This window comes from Centruroides vittatus, unplaced genomic scaffold (genome assembly GCF_030686945.1).
Source record: "Centruroides vittatus isolate TY-2023 unplaced genomic scaffold, ASM3068694v2 contig_990, whole genome shotgun sequence".
Lineage (NCBI taxonomy): Eukaryota > Metazoa > Arthropoda > Arachnida > Scorpiones > Buthidae > Centruroides > Centruroides vittatus.
This window is the reverse complement of record NW_027122659.1, coordinates 997,415-1,022,413: the sequence shown is the minus strand read 5'-3', so window position 1 is coordinate 1,022,413 and position 24,999 is coordinate 997,415. Positions and strand designations below refer to the sequence as shown.

Sequence of the window (24,999 nt, the reverse complement as noted above, 5' to 3'; positions counted from 1 at the left end):
TTTAAATTTCAAATGTAAAAAGCACTGTATATCTTTTAAGATTTGTTACCTGTTATTATTTTTTTTAATGCTTGTTTTTGTTTTAAGGGGTGTTATTTGTTTTTATATGTTATTGTAGGAGGTTGAAATCAAATGTCTATCAAGACGTTTCCTCTAAATATAATGAAATAAAATGAAATAAAGTTTTAAGAATAAAAATATGTATTATTGTAGTTAAAATTTGATGTGAATGATTTGTCTTGCCTCAAAGTTAAATAATAGAAGGTAATAGAAAAAATTCACTTTGTAATATTCATGTTACCATTTCAAATTTTATTTTATGAATTACAGTATAAGAATAATAAGATATTCACATACAGGTTTGCCTCAGATAATGCATAACCTCAGTTAATTGGTGCTTAGATAATCATAGTTTTGCTACATATACAAATAATCATTGATCAAAAAAAGTTATGCACCATGAAGGCAGCATTAGAATTAAACTTTAGTAGCTTGAATATAATGGTGGTAATGAGTGATTACGATATCACAGGAAGGATCATAAGGACAATCGCAGCAGTTTCCCTGAGACAATGGTACAATATTAATAGTATCTTGTAGTCCTTCCACTTACCTGGATATGTGCAGTGGTCTTATCTGGATACTAACATGATCAGGTATGGAAGCATATCAATTCAATTTAATTATTTATTTTAAGGTGCAAACGCACATACCCTGGCCCCGCTTTATAGCATTACCAGGGATAAGTCTCTCAAAGTTTATAATTAGAATTACAGAATGAGTATATGTACAATTGAAATATTGGATTTTAACATTGATTCCCGACATAACAGCAAATAACACAAGTATAATCTATACAGTTATGGCATATAACAACTAATGTCATTTACATGTCATCACAATTAATAATATTTACACACCAGTAAAGTAACATTTAGTATTCATTTTTACATAACAATACTCGATTCCGCATGAGAAGTCATTAACATTTATCATTTATAGCAAGTGATTAGCTGTCCCTGATATATTTACGAAGTTATTTTAAGTGAATCATTTCTAAAAATTAAATCAATCGTATAATACTAAGTCTAAATAATATCTCTAGCAATATAATAAATTTCTTATGAGTATATATATATATATATTTTTTATATACATTTTTTTTTTAATACATTTTTTATATATATATATATATATATATAATTAGGTAATATTATAATTAGGTAAATACCGTTAGTTAAATGAATGCATACCATCCTACAGGTGTTGTTTCATAAATTCTTACCAATCGTTTTCAACAGATGTCCTTTCAAGTCTTGTAGTCCTGTAAGTTTCTATTTTGATGTATCATCGTCCACTCACAGTTGGGTCGGGTGTAGTCTATAGTACACACACAGACAGGTATCACTGTACTGTCACTTAAAGTTTGTGATAGTACTCCATAAGTTAAAGTCTGTAGGACGCATGTAGTACATCACTGCTCTGTCACCGAAAGGTTGTGATCACTAATCACAAATGGGTCGGGTGTGGTCTGTAGTGCATACACTAACGGATATCACTGCACTGTCACTTGAAGTTTGTGATTGTACTACGTAAATTAAAGTCTGTAGAACACATGTAGTACATCACTGCACTGTCACTAAGAGGTTGTGGTCACTAATGTCATGAGGAGAATCATCGTTATGTGATCTATCAACAGTATAGATAGATAGGTAGAACAGACCGAATTAGTTATAAATTTGGATAGGAGAACGATCATCCGTAAAACTAATCAGCAGTAAGTTGATGTGTGTTGCAGGTAGTACTGGCAAGTTAGAAACGAGCAGGATTTACTTAACAGTGAGACCATTAACTATAAAATTTATCAATTAGCTTTGAATTAATTGACTTGTGACTAGGTAAGTTTTCCTGGCTAGTCTTTGAAATGCAGAGAATGTCTCATGATTGATCCAAATGTTTGAGAGGTGACAAGGCCAATCTATGTTTGAATCTTGCAAAAGCTGTCGTAATTCAGTTCTCTCTATTTCTGTCATTATGCAATCATATACATAATGTCTTGTGCCATCTTCAATCATGCAAGTTGGACATTGGTTTGATGCCCTGTTTGTAAATCTGGCAAGATAGCTTGCGAATTTTCCATGGTTTGTGAATAATTGAGTTGTATAATAATCTGGGACAAACCATTTTATATGGAGGCATATAGATACCACATGTTATTCTCAACAGAGTTGCTCACAGATATTACAACTGCTGTTACAGATAACTTACTCAAGATGCCAGCTTTAGCCATCTGTATCAGGTCCCAAAAATGCTCAATGTGTAGCAGATTTGGAGATTAGGTAGGCCAAGGAAGTATGGCAGTATAATAGAGAATTGCTGGGAAATTTTAGATATGTATGGCTGAGCATTATCTTGCTGGAAAATGGTTGGTTGCAGCCCTGTCATAAAAGGGATCATGCAACACAAGTGCAGAATTTCTTGAACTTACCACTATGTTGTCAGTGGCTATCTAGACTAGCATGCCACTAGTGGGAGTAATGTGCTGCTCAAAAGCAAATGGATTGAAGGATAGGTTTGAAGTGGACCTCTAGTAACTACTCTATACTCCAACACAGTGCTTGCTTGATTCTAAATAGAACCAGGATTCATCATGAAAGATGAAAGATAATATACTGTCTGTAGCAGTTTCATGCTTTTTTTTTTTATCATGGTACTACTTCAAATAAAGCTAATGGCAGGACACACAGCAGTCACTTTATACATGCAAATTTGCCTCCGCTAGTTGCTAGCAGTGTTAAAGAAGAGTTCTGTCACAAGGTTTAATTTCATTACAGGTATTGGTGGTTTGTCTAGGGCAGTGGTTCCCAACCTTTTTTTGACCAGGGACCACTTTGATTTCATTGTTGTTAGCAGGGACCACAAGGTTTAAGAAAAATAAACTGTGTCAATCTAAAAATAAACTTTAATCAAAACTTTTAACATAAGTAATCATTAAACTCAAGAGTAACATGCTTTAACAGTACTATTATAATAGAACACATAACATTTTTAGTAAAAATTAAATTCGGTTTGTATCAATGTGGGAATAATAATTTAAAATGAATAAAAGTTTTAAATCTTTCGTGGACCATGTTTTAGCTCTTGCGGACCACTGGTTGGGAACTGCTGGTCTAGGGTGTCCAAAACCTTCCAGTCGTATGTGTGCCCTGATGTATCCATTTTCCACATCTCAATCAGGTCAGAATGACACAGATGGTGGCAGTTCAGCAAAACTGCCATCCTACTTCCCTCAGCCAGATGATGCAGACTTTCTCAAACTCCAACAGTTGTGAATAATGTCTTTAACTGTGTCATACCAAGCATCACTGACATCCTAAGATTTCCAAACAACAAATACAGTGAGCCTCTGTGATCTTTCTTTAGACATTAGTGGCTATACTTGGTATGCAGTTGGACCAAGTTTTGAATAATTGAACAATTGTATAACTTGACTTTATTTACTTCCATCTTCTAAAGTGATAAATAATGAATATATTATAGAATTTAAATTAAGAGTATGAAATATTGATAAAATAATTAACTGAAAGAAGGAAAGTTTAACTGAATTATATCTAATATGACTCCATATAGGTTTAGATTAGATAATAGCTAAAGCTATGTAAATAAAATAAATTACTTCTCGTATATAATTTATTTACTTCACTTGCTTATAATTTGTTTAATAAAATTATTTTTATTTCCATAATGTAATAATAGGATAGTCAATTTTATAAAATTACTTTTAAGTTGAATTTCATTGTGTACAGTTTCCCAAGTTAAATTTACTTTTTGTTTTTATTGTATCAATAAGTTGCTGTTACATAATAGAATACATAATAAATTTTTTATATATATATATATATATATATATACAGGGTGGGCCAGCGAAAACGAAACGGCAGAGTGTTCGTGTTCGTCCAAGCAAAGTGCTCGGACAGGTCGATTTTACTCTCGAGGGGACATCTTTTGCAATAAAGTTTTTGCGATTCTGATTATTAACTAAACAAACATTTTTTCGAAATAAATGCTTGTTTAGTTAATACAAAATAAATGAGTTTTTAAAATTTATTGTTGTCTGTTGTATTCAGAATCGCAAAAACTTTATTGCAAAAGATGTCCCCTCGAGAGTAAAATCGACCTGTCCGAGCGCTTTGCTTGGACGAACACGAACACTCTGCCGTTTCGTTTTCGCTGGCCCACCCTGTATATTAGTATATGTATACCTATATACAATATATACATATTTAAAAAATTTATTATTAAAAAATTATAAAAATTATATATACATTTAGTTTTGATTTTTCTTGCATAAAATACCACAAAAAATTGTATGTAAAGACTGCTAAAAATTCATGAAACACAGACATTCAACTATATAGCAGTAAAATAGCATTAAGCAACTTCATTGGAATATGTTAGTTTATTACTTTAGGATAAGAACACCTCAGCTGATGACAATAACAGACTAATAACGAGTCAATAAGATTACAATTAGTAGACATTCTGGTTTTATTAACTTTGATATTAAAATGCTATTTTAATACAATTAAAAATTTTTATTACTGAAAGATTTAATAAGTAATTCATTTAGTATTGTTTGCCTGTTAGTGTCTAACAGCAGCTAGAGTATAATTAAATTGCTGCAATTCTTACTTCAAACTGTTGTGTTAATGTTGTGTTGTGTTAACAAGCAAATAATAATTAATGCTTAATGTTTATAATACTGATTAAGACTAATAATAACATTGTGGCTCAACAAGTGGCTGATAACGTTGTTATCAGCCATTTGTTGAGCTAATAGGCATTTTTAAGCTGTCTTTTCATACTGTTTACTTGTAAATAATGATAACTGAACTCTCATTATGATAACAAAGTTTCACAAAGTATTTTAACTTGCATTTTGGAACATAATAATTCTGATAGCTTTAAACAACTGATGATGATATTGGCACTAAGCAGTCTGTGTAAGAAATTTCAATGTATTTCATGGAATAATTATTTTTAATTTATTAAAAAAAAAACAAGATTGATAGAAATTAAAAGTAGAATATTTAGATGCTATTACAATTGATGATGATTAATTTATATCCAGGCATAATCAACAAATAAAATTAAGTCCATTAATATGGCATATTTAACTTTAAGTTGTCTGAAAATTTATACTGATCACAAAATTTAATATTTTTAAAGATTTTATATGCAGAAATTATAATAATTTCATGGTTATTACTTTTTTCTTATTCTTTATTTTTTCAACTTATTTAAAAACAGTGTAAATTTTTATTCATTTTATCTGTTAAGGAGTATCATTAATTACTTTTTTAATTTTTTTTATTTAATATTTATTGCTCTGGATAATAAATTTATAGTACAATTATATCCAGAAACTGACTTATTCAGATTATAATTAATTTATACTTGGTTTAATCATATTTTCAGTATTATTATTGCTTCATTATCTGCATTATTTTATCAGCATTTTAATTATTTGTTTTAATTTTTTTAATTAGAACTAATGTTGTAATGAATTATACTGAAGTAGAAGCTAAAGTGCGTGAAGCCACAAATGATGATGCGTGGGGACCAACTGGTCAGTTAATGCAAGAAATAGCCCAAAACACCTTCACTTATGAACATTTTCCAGAAGTAATGGGAATGCTATGGAAACGAATGTTACATGACAATAAAAGAAATTGGAGAAGAACTTATAAAGTAAGTTATTATTTATATTTTTTCTTTTTTGATTTTCTTATTAAATTCTGTAGGTATGCACATTTTGTTTTAAATTCAGTATTATGTTAACTACATAAATGATAGAAGAATAATTATATATTACAAATATATATTAGAGAAAGAAAAAATATTAAATTTAATTTAATCTATAAGGAACTTTATCATGCAAAAAACGTAAACAAAAAACTAACTAAACATAGAACTGTTCGTCTATAATCTGATTTTGTGTTATGTGCATTTTATGAAAATACTTTAACAAAATTAAAGTAAGCAAAAAGAAGTTTTTAGAATTGATTATTAATGTATTTTCAAAAATAATGGTGTACTAAATATTACTAACGATGAAATACTAAAAAGATTTTAGTAAGAGAATTGCTTAATTTGAGAAATATTTTTGGGATGAAAAAAAATATTCTCTTCTTAGATCAATACAAACACAAAGCAGTTTCATAACAAATGTAAAATGAAATGAATGGTGTACATAAAACACTTTAGATTAAATTCAAAAAATTAGTTTTTTTGTAACTATTCAAAGTTACTCATAAACATAAATGATTTACAATACATGAAAACAAAAAAAATATATAAACACAGTAACACAAAAAAACCTTTCATACTTTGTTTCTAGCAATTAAATCACTAAGTACAAACGTTTTTGGCCGTTTTGAATGACCGCTTTCAGGTACAATAAGATCGGTTGGAATGTTGGTTAGTAGATATTTACATGATGTCAGTGTTTATGAAGGTTTCTTCTTACAAGTGATGTCATTGCTAAGAAAGTTTAAACGATATTGACATTATAAATAATCTTTTGAGTTTAACAAAGATGTGTGAATGACTATTGATGATATGATAATTGTGGAAATAGGAAACAAGATAAATTTAGAAACTGCACGAAAGATTGTAACGGGTTCAATGAGGGTGGATTGGCCTATTTAATTTAGGGGGTTATCGAGGAGTGATTGCCATGCGGGGGAGAGTGAGTCTGTGTCTCTGCTGTTAATACAGTTTTCTTTGAGGGATTTCGTAAAGATTTCTATTACGTACTCTACATTTTCTTTAAATCTAGTTTCTACGTGCGTTGATTCCAGACTCAACGTATGTCACCCCCTCATCCTTGGCCACTAAATCCACCATCACAGCAAGCATTGGCACGATGCAAACAAGCACCTACACCTTCTATAAACTAGATGTGATAGCTTTGTATCCTTCAGTGCCAACATTTGAAGCCATAATGCTGGTCAACGCACTGCTCCTTAGGAAGGGCTTTAGTGCCCAGCAGATATTGGATATACGTGATGTGCTAGTTTTCATCACTGAATATAATTATTTTCGTTTCAATCAAAAGATCTATTTACAAAAACAAAAGTCCCTATGGGTTCCCCTTTGTCTGCCATCCTAGTGAAGCTTGTCTTGAGAGAAATCGAACATAACTTTGGATTTCCCCCACACCATCCTTTACCCACTACTCTATTTACGTTATGTGGATGATATCCTCATAACCTGGGAGGGCACCGACAAAACCTTTTGTACCTTCATGCGGCAAGTCTCTAAGTATATCCCTCCATCAATTTTATGTGGGAAAAAGAAAGTAATGCGGCTATTGCTTTCTTAGATCTATGCATACAAAGGTCCTCTGAAGCACTACTTTTCTCAGTTCATCACAAGTTTAATATGTTACTGTACATCATCCCTGCAAATGCATTCCAGCCTGCACGTTATGTTGATGCCGTCATTGCCACCCTACTGAGAACAGCACTCTTGCTACCATCAACCCAAGAGCTTATAAATAGTGAATTAAACATCATTAACTTAGCCGTACGTGCAGCGGGTTTTTTACATGCTAAGTACACGCATCTACTCTGCAGAGTCAGGAAAGCGCTGTTTCCATGCACCACGTTAACTAACAGGAGGGAAGTTATGTTTGTACTGTACAACCAGCGCTACCATACCTCAGTCCACTTTCACTACACATCTGCCGTATGTTTCGGCAGCATGGTCTGCTCCTGCCTCTTTCTCCATTACCGAGCTTGAGCAGACTCCTCTGCAATGACCGAGACAAGTTCTCCATCTTTGAGAGTCTGGAGTTTATCTGATTCCATTAGAAAATCCCGTTATGAGGAGTAGTACAAGATACATTGGGGCCACAGCAAGAATGCTGGCTACTCGCTTGACCGAACACCAGGACAATGTGGCAAAAGGACGATACAACACTGAACTTGCAAAACGGTGCGTGACATGAATTATGGGCTCAATCTTCAATACTCAGGACCTGCAATGACCAAAAGCTCCTCTTCATATGGGAATCGCTATACATAACAACGTTGGAAACATGCAATGCACCTACGCTGGAACTGCCCAACATATGGATTGCCCTACACAAGCAATTAAACGGCGAGTTACATCACCTTTCACACTATTGACAAGAAACAGTACCACGCATGAGCTGTATTACAGCACGTTCGCTACATCGTACGTATTCAAAAATCGTGGATTCGTATCAAATGTCACCAAAAACGTTAAATTAAAATTTTTTATGTATTCTTTGTTTCGAACGTTCATGTTCAATATCTATAAAAAAAATTGTTCATTTGCCTGATGACGATGGAAATGCATTTGTCGAAAGTGCTCAAATTTAATTTGATAACTCCGTACACAGTGAGTTATATTTTGTATTTATAGTAAACTTGGCGTGAACACCATACTAGACTTTATTAAGAATATTTCATTTTTCAGATATTTAATTCTTTGATATCTTTATTTATGCAGTATATAAGGGTTGCCCAAATGAAAGTGAGACTTTGTTTATTTTTCTGTAATGGTTTATTGCTTAAATATATGAACATACTGGAAGTAAGTGATACATGGGCTATATGTATCTGCTACAACAGTTGCCTTGGTTCAAGCAAATATCCTAGAATGTCACTAGATTTTGAATAGCCTGAGCAAAAAGACTTCCATGGTTGACTGTGGAACCAGACTTCCAAGCTCAGCACCATTAGCAAACTGGCATCCCTTGAGAGCTTTTTCAGTGGCTCGAAGAGCAACAGGTTGGGTTATAGGGGAGATGGTCAAGACCTCCTAGAGAATGCATCACATCAAATCTTGGCACTGTTGCCACAAGTCAGCATTGTAACTGAATGAGTGACCTGGCACATTGTCAAATGGGTTAGTCTTGACAGACATTTTGAGTTTGTGTAACAAAATGCAGTATGTGATTGAACAAATTCATGTCACAACCAAATGTCCTCTTGCTTCAGCACATGCAAACAGCACACTAACATTTCCAATGATGATAGCTTACTTCCTGAAATAAATGGTATCTACTAGTGCAAATTCAAAGCTCTGTGTATTGAAACAATGATAAAAGAGTCTTGCTTTCATCTGGGTGATCCATATATAATAAATTTATGTATTTGATAATGATTCAATTTATAGAGTAGTGTTTTTATCACTATAAGACACAAAATTTAAAGTGACAATAAAATTCAAATTTTCTGTGTACTTTTAGGCACTCTTATTGTTGGGCTATCTTATCCGAAATGGTTCAGAACGTGTAGTAACAAGTGCTAGAGAACACATATATGATTTACGAAGTCTAGAAAACTACACCTTCATTGATGAACATGGTAAAGATCAAGGTGTCAATGGTAAGTAATTATAATAAAATTTATCAAATTTTGTGTAGTTATATATAAATACAAGTGTTCCCTATATAAATATCTAATTTCATCAATTATTCATTTTGCTATATTCCAATATTTGAACAACAGAAATCTGAAAAGCTGATGATGATTTCAAATATTAATTACCCATCCAATACAGCAACATTTGGCAAGTCAATTGTAGTCTCATTTTTGGGTGATCACAGATAATGACTTAAAACATGAAAAACATTTATATGAGAGTATTAAACAAAATTTTTCATAGAAAATATGCAGTTACCACTATGAATTGGTAACACTGAATGGGTGAGTAACAAAGAACAACCTGTTCTTTGTTACCAATTACAACACAGTAGAAAGTGTGCATATGGATACTGAACAGGAATATGACTGAGTTTTATGTGCTTCTTGATTGGATGGCCATAGATAGGTGATATTATTGTTTCTAGAAATTGCTTTGTTCCTAACAATTTGGTTCATGTAAAATGGGTGCACTAAAGAACATAACTTTGCATTCCTGTAATTAATGGTAAATAAATACTACTATTCTTATGGGGAAAGATAAATGTTGCTATTTCACTTGAATATATCTCCATATCTTTACCAGAAGAAAATAACCTGGAATATTTAGGATAATAAATACAGTAAAAATAGTGATTTAATGGACTAATTTTGGCAAAGGAGTGTTCATTAACGCTGAAAGTCCATTATATAGGGTGTCCCCCTACCTACTGAACCAGGCTTTTCTTTAAAAATTTTGATACTAATGAAGATATTTCAATGAAATTTAAAGTGGAATTGCCTCATTTTGTCAGAAATATGGTGACATCATAATGTACTGAAGTGGCCACTATTTGAATCCAGACAGCATTGAAACTGGAGCACCATATTTCATAATGTTCTTGCCATAATGTCACTGCCTGAACTGTTTGTGATACTTGCTTTCAAGATGTCTATGGTTAATGGTTTGTATGCATAAATTCACCTATCAGATATCCTCATAAAAAGTAATCAGGTAGCATCAGATATGGCATGCATGGTGGTTAAAGCCTTTCCAAAATGATGTAGTTTCCAAAAATGACTTTTGACCATGCTGGTGTGTGATGTGTGACATGTTGCTTCATCCTTTTGGAAATATCCAATGGAGAGTTGATTTACAAAGATGTTGAAGATTTCTATATATGCAGCTGTTATGATGATTGTATTGAAGTACATGGATTAATTATATGCTGCTAGGACATTCCACATCAAACACCAATCTTCTTGGAACAAAGGGTTCTTCATGTATCACATTGGGATTTTTGCTTGCCTGAATAGTATAAAAATTTTAAAGAAATGCTGGGTACAATAGCAAGGGGGACACTCTGTATAATAAAGTAGGTTTTCCAAATGCATCTGTTTTATTTACATAGATACATTTTTGTAATTAAAATTAAACATGTGGAAGAAGTTTAATTTCACAAAACAGTTTTCTATGTGTGTTATTGTTTATGTATTCACTGTAGTTCTGAAAATGAACTAAACAAGTATACAATGTAAATCAAAATAAACATTTTTTGGAAAGTACACTTTAATTGTATTTAACTAAATTTTCTCTTTTAAAAACATTTTTTTTAATTATACAAAAACACTAAAATTTCCTATTTATTCATCATTAGACGATATATTGAAACACCCTTTGTAGTGTGAAATTAAGAGCAGTGACTCTTGGATTTAAAAAAAGAAACCGTTAATTTAATTACAGTAGAGTCCTGGAAACTTGACTTTTGATAACTGGGCATTCCATAAAACTTGTGTCGTTCAAAAAAATAATAAATAAATAAAAATACGTATAATCCAATTTTTACTTTTATAACTTAACACTAGGATTAAATAAGTTATTGTTCTTCACTGACAACACTTGATAATAGCATCAGTTCAGTGTATTGAAGAATATAATCCTTTCTCCAAAGTGTTATTGCAAAATGCCATGACATGAATATCACTAACTTGAAAGCAGCCAATATTTTCTTAAATTAAAATTTAACTACAAATAGAAATAGTCACTATTGATACATAGTTAATATGCATATGAATTTGCACATATAATGCCTTTACAAAGATTCTATTTAGACTAGCATCATTGCTATGCTGTAAAACTCATCATTTTCAGTAAATTGTTGCCTTCTCAGTTAACATTAAGTCGAGTTTGTGGGATTCTGTCATGAATGTAAAAAACGTTTTAAAATTAACACTGTATTAATTTTCACATATGACATAAGGACCAGAAATTTAATGGACAAAATCAAGGTTTTATTGTAAATGTAATTATATTTTGCAACATAATTTTTATTTTATAAAAGCAAGATCAACTTAATAAATTTATGAGTTAAAATGTAGTACTTTGTCATTAATACTTTTAACTCATTAAAATAATCTATTGTGAGCTGAAGACCTTTAAATTAGTTATCTATTGTATAAATGATATAGTTTAGTTTTATTTATAAAAATCTATTTAGTTTTAAATGATTACGCTTATATACAAAATTTATAAATGTTTAATTCGATTATTTTATAAATTTAAAGGGAAATTTAAAATATCTAACTTTTCCTTTCTGTTGTTGCACACCATAGAAATTTACAAAGATTATGGAGACAACCTTTTTTAGGCTACTGCCTCCACAACAAACATGCAAAAATGGTAAAACGTCCTCTGGTGTTTTGCCACTATCACAATAATACTAATTTACTAAATGTTACATAACATCGGCCACAATTTTATTTTGCTATTTTATTTAAAAAGTATTATTGTGATAGTGGCAAAACACCAGAGGACGTTTTACCATTTTTGCATGTTTGTTGTGGAGGCAGTAGCCTAAAAAAGAAGGTCGTCTCCGTCATCTTTGTAAATTTCTATCGACTACTGATGGTGTGCAACGACAAAGGTTTTATCCTTTTGTGAATGCTCTGTATTTTACATTTATTAAATGTAAAATAGAGAGAATATAATTGTTTACCACAATTCTATTCAAACTTTTTGATGCCAAAGCTTCCTAAATGTAATTTAAAAACTTTGTGGTCCATTGTATTAAACTAAATTATAAATAATTCATAGTCTTACAGTAAGACTTGTAAAAGAAATGTATAAGGGAGTAATGATTCAAGTAAAAAGTAGTGTAGGTATGACAGGGATTCACTGAGAGAGTTAGAGTACACCAGGGATTAGCCCTTTGCCCATTTTTGTTCGAATTGGTGATGGATGTATTGGTGGAAGATGTGAAGAGCAAGGCACCATGGAGTATGCTGTTTGTGGACAACATTGTGCTGTGCAAAACATCACGAGATAAGGTAGAGAAGAAGTTTGAAGAATGGAGAAAAGTGATGGAAGAGAGAGAGACAAAAGATCAGCATAGCAAAAACAGTATATATGACATCTGGGACCATATTCTGGTCATCGTCTTTCGTCTGTCATATCTCACAAGCCGGTCGCTGATTGGCTAATCATTTGTTTACGTCTTGAGAGATCATCTCCTCTCTTTAAACGCAATTCTGAACAACTTTTTCTCTCTTCACTTCTCTTGTTTATCAGAGACGAGTGGATAGTTGTCTTTTGGCCGGTCTATTGTCTTTCACCTTGATTTCATTATATCCAATATGGACGACTCAATGCTATTCGTGCTGTATAATTGTATTAGAAAACGTTTTCTATCTCAGGGAAAAAATATTTCGAGGGAGAAAATGCTTCTGATTTTTTTTCCAGTACCTACACTGATTCCTTTTTTTTTTTTTTTGTAATTATTCTACATCAATTACTGAACTATCGAATATGATGATAATCTTACTTAGATTCGACAAAATAAATAAACTTACTTATATAGTTAAGGAGAAATTAGATGGTAATATTTCAAAAAATATCTAAGTATGCATGCTTTTTTAACTTAGGTTATTAAAATTTTTATATGTTAAGAGACAAATTGACATTACAATCTGTAAAAACGTTATAAAAAAAAACAAAACGTAACTTTGTCGAAATTACGTGCTAAATTTGAACACATGCTTTCCTTGCCACATTATCTATGATTACATACTCTACATTTTCGAAAATTTTACAATTTCATTGGTTAAAATTCTATACTGTGTTGCATGCGCAGATAATCCGAACATGTATAATCAACTGAATAGAATTGTGACGTCAACGACAAAGACGAGATCATTACGAACGACCAGAATCGCCACTGTGTATGAGAGACAAATTTAGTCTCTCGGTTTGATGTCATTCGTTGGTGAAAGAAGAGACGAGAGATAAGTGACCAGAATACAGCCCCTGGTGAAGGGAATAAGAGTTGTTATTAACTTTTCACTCTCAAGTTTTATATAACATTTAAATTTAAGTATCTTGGATCATATGTAGCAAATGATGGAGGAATAAGTGCAGAAATCCAGTGTAGAGTTCAGAGTAGATGACTGAACTGGAGAAAGATGAGTGGAGGTTGCTGTGTGGTAAGAAAATAAGCTGCAAAATGAAAGGAAGATTATCCAGAATTGTGGTAAGACTTGCAATGATGTACAGTGCTAAGACATAGGCAATTACAAGAGCCAAGGAAAAGAATATGGAGACAGCAGAGATGAAAATGCTGGGATGGCTGTGTGGTGTGACAAAGGAGGACAAAATTAGTAATGATTATGTAAGACAAACAGTCAGTAATCTTATAAATAAGATGCAGAAAAGTAGATTAATATGGTTGAACGTTTGAAGAGAAGTGAGAACTATGTTGGAAAGAGGATTGGGAAGTTGAAGTGATAGGGAGGAAGAAACAGGGAAGAGCAAAGCTGAGATGGAGAAAGATGGCAGCAGAAGATTTGGAAGAGAAGGCATGGAGGAGAGAGGACACTCTTATAGAGAGAAGTGGAGAAGACTGATTAAAGATTGGAATGCTGACCCATGTAAACAAGGGGAAAAAGCAAAGATGATTTGCATAGTCATACATTCATATAGAGGTATTACAGAAATTAGTGTTTAAAACTAACTGTTAAGTAATATAAACTATTCCACATTTCTTAGAAAATCATCTGCAAACATTTTTGCAGAAAAGTAGAAAAAATACTCTTGGTTTAGTAACCATAAGCTTTTGTATCATAACAGAAGTATCCATTTGCATACAGAGTTGTAAAGCGAAGTGGCCTCAAAAAGATGGTGGGAAAGGAGTCATATAAATTATTTAACACAGATCTTTCTTATTTATAGCTATTGTATTCAGATATATTGGGATGTAACTGTAAACTCAGTGAATAAAAAAAGGGAGTAATTGATACCTAAAATCAGCATTTAAGTATCAAGGAAATTTCCAGTAAACTTGATCATTCCAAGAATGTAATTTTGAATTATTTGTCACTTTTTTTAATATAAAATTTGCAAGTATCTTATTACTTTAAGAAATTTTCTAAATTCCATACAATAAATAATACATACAAAATTGCAAAATAACAGATTAAACTTTTAAATATATATATATTTATTTTTTACAGTTCGTCAGAGAGTTAGAGATATGATTGAATTTATTCAAGATGATGAAAAATTAAGGGAAGAAAGGAGAAAAGCTAAAAAAGCAAAAGATAAATTTATAGGCATGTCTTCAGATGCTTTAGGTTGCAGGTAATTAACTTTCCTGAGAAATGAAGTAAATCAAAGATTTTATTTTATAAAAGATATATTTCATGATTTTCCTTATGAACTATTTTTTTATATTTAAAGTCTATCTACAATACAAACACTTTTGTGTTTACATTGTTTCTACATTTATATAATTTGTCTTAAAATAAATTAGTGTAATCCCAGCTTATGACTATATCTCTTTCCATTTCTTTTCTTTCGAAGACACAATGTAGTGACGTAAACTTAAACACTGGGCGAATTTTTCATCCTTTTTATTCGGTTGGAACGCTTTTTTATTACATAACGCGTTTCGGGCCGATGCCCCTCTTCAGCCAACTAAACATTAAAAAGTAAGAGATGGCTATATACGAACATTTAAAATAAATACCGCGACGGTATACATAATTAGTTTTTAGAGGTTATTACCTTCTAAATCCTGGTGGTGAGAGCTTGTATACCATTAAAAGCTGGTCCGTACCTCGTTTGGTAGTTTAGACGGATGTAATAGTCCAAGGGTACGAATCTTTATAAAATTCGGTAAAAAAGTTGAGTATCAGTCTGTAGAAGTATACTGGGTTATTCTTCACAAATCGTATTCGTGAAACCATACCTGGAATTCGTCTACCGGTGTGTTGTCTAACGCTGATCTCGTACTCCTCCACCTCAACTGCGGAGTACGATCTGTTTCTAATTTGCATATATCTGGTCGAGCATCAGCAGGGGAATATTCCTTTTAATAGGTTTCTTTTCCAATAAAATTATTCGGGGACCTGGCGGTGATTTTTTAGAACTCATCAGTACACAGCATGTGGCCATTGCTATTTTTTCCGCTTTTAATATTTTTAATATCTGTCGCTATGCAAATGACGTAACATCAGATCTTAAAACTGTTTTTTATTTTATAGTATATTTTATAGTAGTTTAATCCAATTTTCATTAATTTTTATGCTTAGATTAGTATTTATACAGGTCTTATTTTTATTTTTAATGATTTCTACACTTTCTTTGAATTTCCTGTTGTATGTCTTCTTTTCTCTATGTAGAATGCTTGTTTTAGTATCATCGATTTTACAGTTATTTAACACACAATGGTCATGGAATACTGAGTTTAGTCTGTTGTACTTTAAATCGGCTATATGTTCTTTCACTCTTATTTTGAGTTTTCGTTTTGTTTCTCCTATATAGAAGTTGGTATTTTCGCAAGTACATGGTATCTTATAAACTATGTTTTTCATATCGTCTTTTTTTATCTTCTGTTTCGATTTCTTCGTAAAGGTTCCTAATTAGGAACCTTTACGAAGAAATCGACATAGATATGAGGAAAAATAATATAAAACTTGCTCCAAAATACGTAAACTTGTTATCTAGACTTAAAGCCAAACAAAGAAAAAAGAAACAGAAGATAAAAAAAGACGATATGAAAAACATAGTTTATAAGATACCATGTACTTGCGAAAATACCAACTTCTATATAGGAGAAACAAAACGAAAACTCAAAATAAGAGTGAAAGAACATATAGCCGATTTAAAGTACAACAGACTAAACTCAGTATTCCATGACCATTGTGTGTTAAATAACTGTAAAATCGATGATACTAAAACAAGCATTCTACATAGAGAAAAGAAGACATACAACAGGAAATTCAAAGAAAGTGTAGAAATCATTAAAAATAAAAATAAGACCTGTATAAATACTAATCTAAGCATAAAAATTAATGAAAATTGGATTAAACTACTATAAAATATACTATAAAATAAAAAACAGTTTTAAGATCTGATGTTACGTCATTTGCATAGCGACAGATATTAAAAATATTAAAAGCGGAAAAAATAGCAATGGCCACATGCTGTGTACTGATGAGTTCTAAAAAATCACCGCCAGGTCCCCGAATAATTTTATTGGAAAAGAAACCTATTAAAAGGAATATTCCCCTGCTGATGCTTGACCAGATATATGCAAATTAGAAATAGATCGTACTCCGCAGTTGAGGTGGAGGAGTACGAGATCAGCGTTAGACAACACACCGGTAGACGAATTCCAGGTATGGTTTCACGAATACGATTTGTGAAGAATAACCCAGTATACTTCTACAGACTGATACTCAACTTTTTTACCGAATTTTATAAAGATTCGTACCCTTGGACTATTACATCCGTCTAAACTACCAAACGAGGTACGGACCAGCTTTTAATGGTATACAAGCTCTCACCACCAGGATTTAGAAGGTAATAACCTCTAAAAACTAATTATGTATACCGTCGCGGTATTTATTTTAAATGTTCGTATATAGCCATCTCTTACTTTTTAATGTTTAGTTGGCTGAAGAGGGGCATCGGCCCGAAACGCGTTATGTAATAAAAAAGCGTTCCAACCGAATAAAAAGGATGAAAAATTCGCCCAGTGTTTAAGTTTACGTCACTACATTGTGTCTTCGAAAGAAAAGAAACGAAAAGAAAATACAAAACACGGTTTCCTCAAGATAGGACTATATCTCTTTCTTGAAACTCTCTCATAAATCAAAATTTCAGAGATGACCTTTTTCCCATATTTCCTTATGGTTGAAATTTGTATTTCACTCTGAATAAACTAGTCATCCTCAGTTTAACGATTAAATAATCATTAAAGTGTTAGAAAATGCCTGTTTACCAATCGGTCATTGATTCTAAATGAAATAAAATAAATGAAAGATTGATTAGGTTATTTACCAATATAAAAGGAACTAAATATGAAATGAGAGAAATAATTAGAAGAAAAACAAATAAGTTTTTAGACATACATTTTCTTACCATTATTATAAAAAAGTTAAGATGATACAGTAGAAACAAGCAAAACACAGTACACTTATTAAAAGAAAAAAAATTGTAATTACTGGTACAGATTTGTAATACAGAGATAGCTTACTAAACTGCACAACTACAATAGAATGCACTCCCTTAGAGAATGAATACACACTGTGAATAAAAAAAAGGAAAATAGACACTGAAATGTATACTACTATTAGGTGACCTGTGGGAATTTCTCATAACTCATTAGAATATTATTAGTTTTATCAGATACTTTGTCTCAAATTTCAGGAATAGGGATAAAAGAAAACAGCTCATTATACAATTCTTATATATCAAATATTCATAAATCAGGGTCACTCCGTATGTAATTACAATCTATTTATGATGATTTAACTTGTTTTTGTGAACCAAAAAAAATTTGAAGTAAATTAATGTTTACATAATTTAAATTAAATAAATATTGTATAGAAAATATTAAATGTTTTTTTTATTGTTTTAAAAATATCGATTTTCGTTAAATATTTTTAATTCTAAAGTAACAATTTTTTTCAGCGTGAAAATAAATTATCATTAAGATCAATCAAGACAGTAATAAAATAATTTAATATAAAAGTTTTATTTTAAATTTAGATATCTGATGATTATATATATTTATATTTATTAGATATAGTGATAGGCATGAATCAGATTCTTGGTATCGTCGTGATGAATTTGATGACTTTGAATCTGGTAAATCAAGTAATAGATTACCAAAATTAAGTTTAGGAAGGAGAAAAAGTTTTGAAGATTCTCCAGAACATAGGTTAGTTTTAGGATTTTAAAATATTTTAATTTAAAATTTGTCTAAAATTTAATATTTTTTAGAAAATGTTACTGTTGAAATGTAATTATGTTTTACTAAATTTTTGCCTAATTTTCTATATAATATAATTTTAATTTATAAAATATTCTGATATAATTTTATATTAAAGAATAAATATTACAGTGAAATTCTGTTAACCCAGCATCTGGTATGCTAGCAAACCTGATAAGCTGGCATGTAGATCCTTGTGGTTGAGGGGGTTATCAGTGCACTGGGTAGGTCTGGAATTAACATTTTCATATAAAAGTGCTCAAAATGTGCAGTTCTTGGAAAGGGGTGTGGGTTTTGGCATTTGTCATCTTCTTTTAGAGATGACAAATGCCAAGACAACATGATGTCATGCTAGATATAACCAGTTAGCTCATACATGATTATTCTAAAGACTTTTCAAAAGTCATTAGTACAGGAGTTTGATATGAGAAGCAGACATATTTAGCACACTTGGAATGAATAATTATCATGGAAACAGCTACAGTACATTACTACTTGTGTACTTTTGTAATTCGAGTATTCTGTACTTATATGCAATAAAAGTATACAAAGCACAAAGTATAGTGTTCTTGTTTCATGCCAATAAAGGGTTGGAATAGCTTGGAAAAATTGAAATGGCATATGTTTATGCATGGCAATGGCAATCATAAAAGGTGGATTTGTACAGTTTTCTATGTGAATAATGTAAAATTGTGTCCAGCGGATTGAAAAAACCAGAAAAACTTCCACCATCTGATAAGACAACATATTCAATAAGTTTGACATCACGTCAGTTTCAACGATATTACGTTAATAGAAGTTCACTGTATTAAATTTAATTTTTACTGTATTAACAAAAGTTAGAAACATCAATAAATAAATAAATTTTTACTAAACATTTTTAGATTAATAGTTGTTGTTAATAGAAACATGTAAGTAGGCATAACTACTAAAGTGGTACTTATATTTTGTATTATAATAAAAAATCTGCATAGATATTTTCTTCATGCTAATAACTGAAGCACTTGTAGTTAAACATTTCAGTAAATTTTATTTTGTAATGTGTATTAATTGGTAATCTCCTATCACAGTACCAAACATGGGCAATGTACATGATTTGACACATTATATACATTTGCAGTGTGTCATCATCTTGCTTTGCACTTGGATTCATTGCAGCAATGCTTGTCATGCAATGCCAAATTGCATGGTTTAATAAAAAGAACTTCAACGAAATTGTTGGTTACATTTATGGTAGTGACAGTTTCCAATTTAAATCATAAATACAAATTTACAACTAAAAAATATAACTTTAGTGGATTGAATATAACTTTAACCCTGTGAGTGTTGCAAGAGGTCGAATGTCTTGAAATGGCATCTTACAGACACCATTATTTATTCTGAAATTATCAGCATCATATCAGAAACTGTGATTATATTGTTTACTTTTATATTTTGTTTCCTTGCTAATGATGTAAAATACTTGTGGATTGACAAAAATGTATTTTGTGTTTACTGAAACAAATTACAATAAAATAAAGCAAATGAACATATCAAATTTCACCTTACTGCAAATAACTCCACCAAAAAATCAGGCTTTTTCTAATCATTTTAGATTCATAAAACTTAAATATGTATTATTTGGCATTTTATAATAATAATAATAGAAATAAATAAAGTTTTTTTATTGTTTTTATCTTAAATAGTAATGATGAAGAAAAAAGATCTGAAAATGGAGATAGACTTGAATATAAAGATGATGCAGAAATAAAGTTACCCAATAAATCAGAAAGGTCACAAATTACGCCAAAAAGTACAAAAAAAATTGATCTTGGTGCTGCAGCAAATTTTGGGAAAGAAAAATCTGAGGTAAATGTTACAAAATCAAAAAAGACTACTATCTTAAAAATTTCAGTATTATGTCAACTCCAAATAATTCATTTTGATATTTTAATTTGCTATGGTTGAATGAGGGGAAAACGTTTTTTTTTTCCTAAATCAATCTTAAACAGATTACTATAAAATTTTTCTAATTTTAATATTTTAAGTAAAATATAATACATTTTTTCTTTGGATGGAATAATCAGATTTGTTAGATCTAATCAGTGATTATTTCTTTAACTACAAACAAATGCAAACATTTTTAGAGTATGTGTAAAATATAGAAAATTTCTTTATTTTTGGGACCATAATAATTTAAACTTGAAAACAGGAATTGCATAAGTATGCAAAAACTAATAGGTGGTTTAAGTTTTGAATAATACATTTGTTTTCTCTAAATGTTTTGACTACTCTGTAAGAACAAAAAATCTTAAATATCTACTTTACTTTTAATCTAGAAATAATAAAATGTTCTGCAGAGAGAGAATATTTCATATGAGGAGGAGTATTAAAATATCTTTTTATAAAATAAACTGTTGAAATATTGTACAATTGAACTTTTGTATAACAAATTTTCTGTAATGTCTACTATAGCTATTTGACAAATTTTTTTTTAATATAATGAATGAATTCTCTTCATTCATATAGGAAATGCTGTTAGTAAAATTACTTTAGAATCTTTAATGTATTAGAAATTACATTTTCTCATTTCTACATAGAAATTTAATAATTTAAAGAAATCTTTAATCGATCTTTAAAAATCTTAAGAACAAGTTAAATGTACAAAATTAAATACACAAAAAATTGATTTTAGTTTAAATCTCTTATTTTCAGAAGGTAAGAATTAGAGTTGTAGATTTAAAATTACCTAAAATAGTTTCAAAGTAATTATTAAATTTTAATAGAAAATGCTTCTGTATATAATTAATTTGATTTTAAAAGTATTCAATTAAAAAACAATTGTAATGTTTTAAATTCATTTTTTAAGACAAATTCAGAAAAAATTGTGGAGAGTTCTTCTGTAACAAGTAATTCACCTGAAAATAAGCCAAAATCTGATCAGACAAGTACAGATTTGTTATCTGATTTAGTAGACTTTGGTTCCAGTTCTACAGCCACCAATGTTCAAACTTGTAAGTAAATTTTTTCTATATAAAATTGTATAGCTTAACAAATTATTAAAGAGTAAGACATTAAATCTAATTACTAGTTTTGAGTTTATATTAGAAAAGTAATAAGGAATTTCATTTTAATACTTGTATATTTTTTTAAAATTTAAACAATTTTTTTATAAACTTGTTTTATCAAAAAAAATTTCAATTTTAAGTAAAAATTAATATTTTAGTTTTTGTTGTTAATTATTTGTATTCATTTAATGTTTTAAGGCTTTTTATTTTTTAAATTTTATATTTTTAAAGATAAGACTTACAAATTATTTAGCATTTCTCTCATTGTACATGGTAAATCAAGTTTCTTGCCCCATTTTCATTCCAAAAGTATCTAAGATATATTAATTTGGAAATGTAGTTACATAGGAAGCAATGCATGGAGAACTGGAGGAAACTTCTTTATTGATTCACCAAAAGTCACTTATGTTTTGACTTTTACATTAACTTTGCTAATTAAAAAGTTTCAATAACAAAATTAAAAGGCACCATTTAGTCTAAGAATCAGAAAATGGTTTTAATCGGTGTTCTGTAAACAGATGTTCAAGGTACAGTAGAACATCAATTATCCAAATACCGATCAACCAAAACATCGGTTAACCGAAAGCATTCTAGTCAGCAAATTCAAATTTTTGCTAGTGCTGTGGCGTTGCATCACACTCCCCCCTTCCTGCCAACCCAAACTGTAGGCCTACTTTAATGTACTACTTTATGTAAAGTATGTATTTGTAAGACATGTGATACAAATTATATACAGTACAGTTTTGTGTTTAATATATTTTTCATAAATGATCAATTATCTGAACAACCCCAGTCCCAAATTGTTTCGTATAATCAATTCTCTACTGTATTAGTCCTTTCAAAAAATGAACTCTAAATTTGTGTGTGGTAAAAGTTGTTTTCTTTTAAGTGACATTGAAAGTGATTTTCAAGGTCAGTCCCCAAAAAGGTTCATGACTTCTTATGCAACTACATTAACCTTTCAGCAGTGGGAGAGTCAGGTATGGTTCTATCCCTTAGTAGTGGAGAATATACCCGAAAAATTTTTAAAGTATTTTTTCACGCAATTTTTCTCATTTCCGTTTTAGAAAAAGTATTTGTAAACAGTTACGTCTAGTAAAGAAAAGTCTTTTTTTATTGTTACATAATTCATTTTTTATGTGAATTTTTTTTTGCGGTAGTTTTTGGCTAGATTCTGGTGATACCCCCAAAAGAATTTAACGTATATATACGTCCCTCACCACTGCCACACGATCGCCCTCGACGTATATATACGTCCCTCACTGCTGAGTGGTTAACATACGAGGAGCATCCAGAAAATAAAGAATGTTTGGCTGTAAAAAAAAGGAAAAAACAGTAATGATAATGACTTTTTTCAAAAAAGTTTTATTAAGTAATTAGTACAAAATCAGTTATTTTCAACACAGAATGACACTAAGTTTTTTATTCTTTTGCTATAGACTTCCACTGTAGTTCTTTCAGTAGTTAGTGACAGCATCATTCACTATCTTACGTTCCAAGACGTTTACACCCAAAGACTCAGTTTGGGAAAGAAGTGAGTCACTGGAGCCAGGTTGGGACTGTATGGTGAGTGGTTGCAGCAGAGTGCAGTCGCCTGTGTTCTTCCTTGATTAAACATTAAATGCCATTTTCTCACTTGTTTCGTTCATAATGTTGATCACCATACGCTTCCATGATTTGCTTATGAATTTCTGTAGGATGAACTTTCTTCACATTTTGAAAATGAATAACACTGCACACTTTGCATTTGGTGAATTTTTGATTTTTGTACACATTTTAACCCATGACAAAACAATAACAATAAGCCTGCTGTTATTGAAACTCTGTGTGCTAAGTTAACACATCAGAGAAAAATTTGACCAGAGAAAAATCAACAGCAGCAACCTGCACAATGTGCTTTGCTTAGACATTCTTTATTTTCTGAATATCCCTTGCATATCTTCAGTACTTTTGACTGTGTGTGTGGATGTACCATCACTAATTTTGGCTAGTGTAATTTCAAGTTTTCTTGATTGCCACACCAAACTGCTGGTGGCACTAAATGTTGTCAGATGTACTATAATTATGTTTTTTGTGTGATAGTGACAGTGTACAATAGTTAATAAACAAATATTAATTTATTAATTAAAAAGTAAAAGTTTTTATTTCTTTATTAACTAATTTGTACTGATTTTATAGTTTATTTTAAAGGTAGGATGATGTGGTCAACTGTTGGGTTAAGTGTAGGGTTACCATATATCCTAATTTTTTGGGATTTGTCCAATTGGGAATATTGTCCCAATTAGAAAATTTTGCCAGAGTGCACTGATTTGTTCATTTTCCCCAAAAAACATTCCAGTTTTTATTAAAAAACCATCAAATAAGAATTGTAGACAATAGATGTCTGTCGGTGTCATACATGCATATACAGCTGTCATCACATGTGTACACCTTTAATCTGTGGCACTTTCATCTTATTCTGTTGGCCTTATGTAGTGGGTGCGATGGCATCAAAATTATTGATGTAAATCAGTAAAAAGTCAAACAATTATGTCTAATTCAACAAATAATAAAAATCATTCAATAATTGATAATTCAATAAGATTACTTTAATTAGAATTATCTGCTTATTTTCTGGAGTAGTTACTGCTTACTTAATGCTGGGCATTCATCAAATTTTACCACTAAACAACAAAGTATTAATTACTGTAAATAAAACTCAAGAACCTTATTGTGCTTTGCACTTAGTTGTGAAAACTGTTGTGGATCTAAAACATTAGTGATGTAACAGTTTTCACAACTAAGTGCAAAGCACAATAAGGTTTGTGAGTTTTATTTATAGAAATTTTACCACGATGCTACCTCGCAATGTCCATATTTCTGATTTTGAACTTTTAGCAACCACAGCTAAGTGTATTTTAATGTATACTGCTCAGCTGACCATGGTAAGACAGTAGCCTGCTGCTCCGGGAGACCCAGGATCAAATCTGAACAGGTGAAGATTCCACGATTTTTTGAGTGGACTGTTTGAATGTGTCAAGGCCTTTTCTTTCACCGCTTGGCTGACCCACAATGGGTCAGCCAAGCGGTGCTTAAAAAAGGCCTTAGTGACAAAGTTTAAAGAGTGGAAAGAGTTTAAAAAAACCTATCCACTCTTGGATCTATATCAGATTAGTAATTTTGCAAGATCACAATGATGCCAGATTAATGGTGGTCAGCCTATGTAATATCTCTCTCTCTCAATTTCAAACAGTTTAGTGATTC

The 24,999-nt window shown here is 30.8% G+C and overlaps 1 protein-coding gene across 2 annotated transcripts in view; it reads left to right on the top strand.

Annotated features, from left to right (window-relative positions):
* Positions 1 to 24,999, top strand: part of lqfR (clathrin interactor lqfR) — a 61,856-nt gene that overhangs the window by 31,896 nt on the left and 4,961 nt on the right. The window contains exons 2-7 of one of the 2 annotated variants that reach the window (XM_067283550.1): positions 5,550 to 5,751; positions 9,284 to 9,422; positions 14,943 to 15,069; positions 18,521 to 18,658; positions 20,395 to 20,557; positions 21,558 to 21,702. In XM_067283550.1, the coding sequence (XP_067139651.1) occupies positions 5,550 to 5,751; positions 9,284 to 9,422; positions 14,943 to 15,069; positions 18,521 to 18,658; positions 20,395 to 20,557; positions 21,558 to 21,702 (914 nt within the window). The remainder of the gene's footprint in view (positions 1 to 5,549; positions 5,752 to 9,283; positions 9,423 to 14,942; positions 15,070 to 18,520; positions 18,659 to 20,394; positions 20,558 to 21,557; positions 21,703 to 24,999) is intronic. The other variant, XM_067283551.1, reaches the window with a different exon arrangement.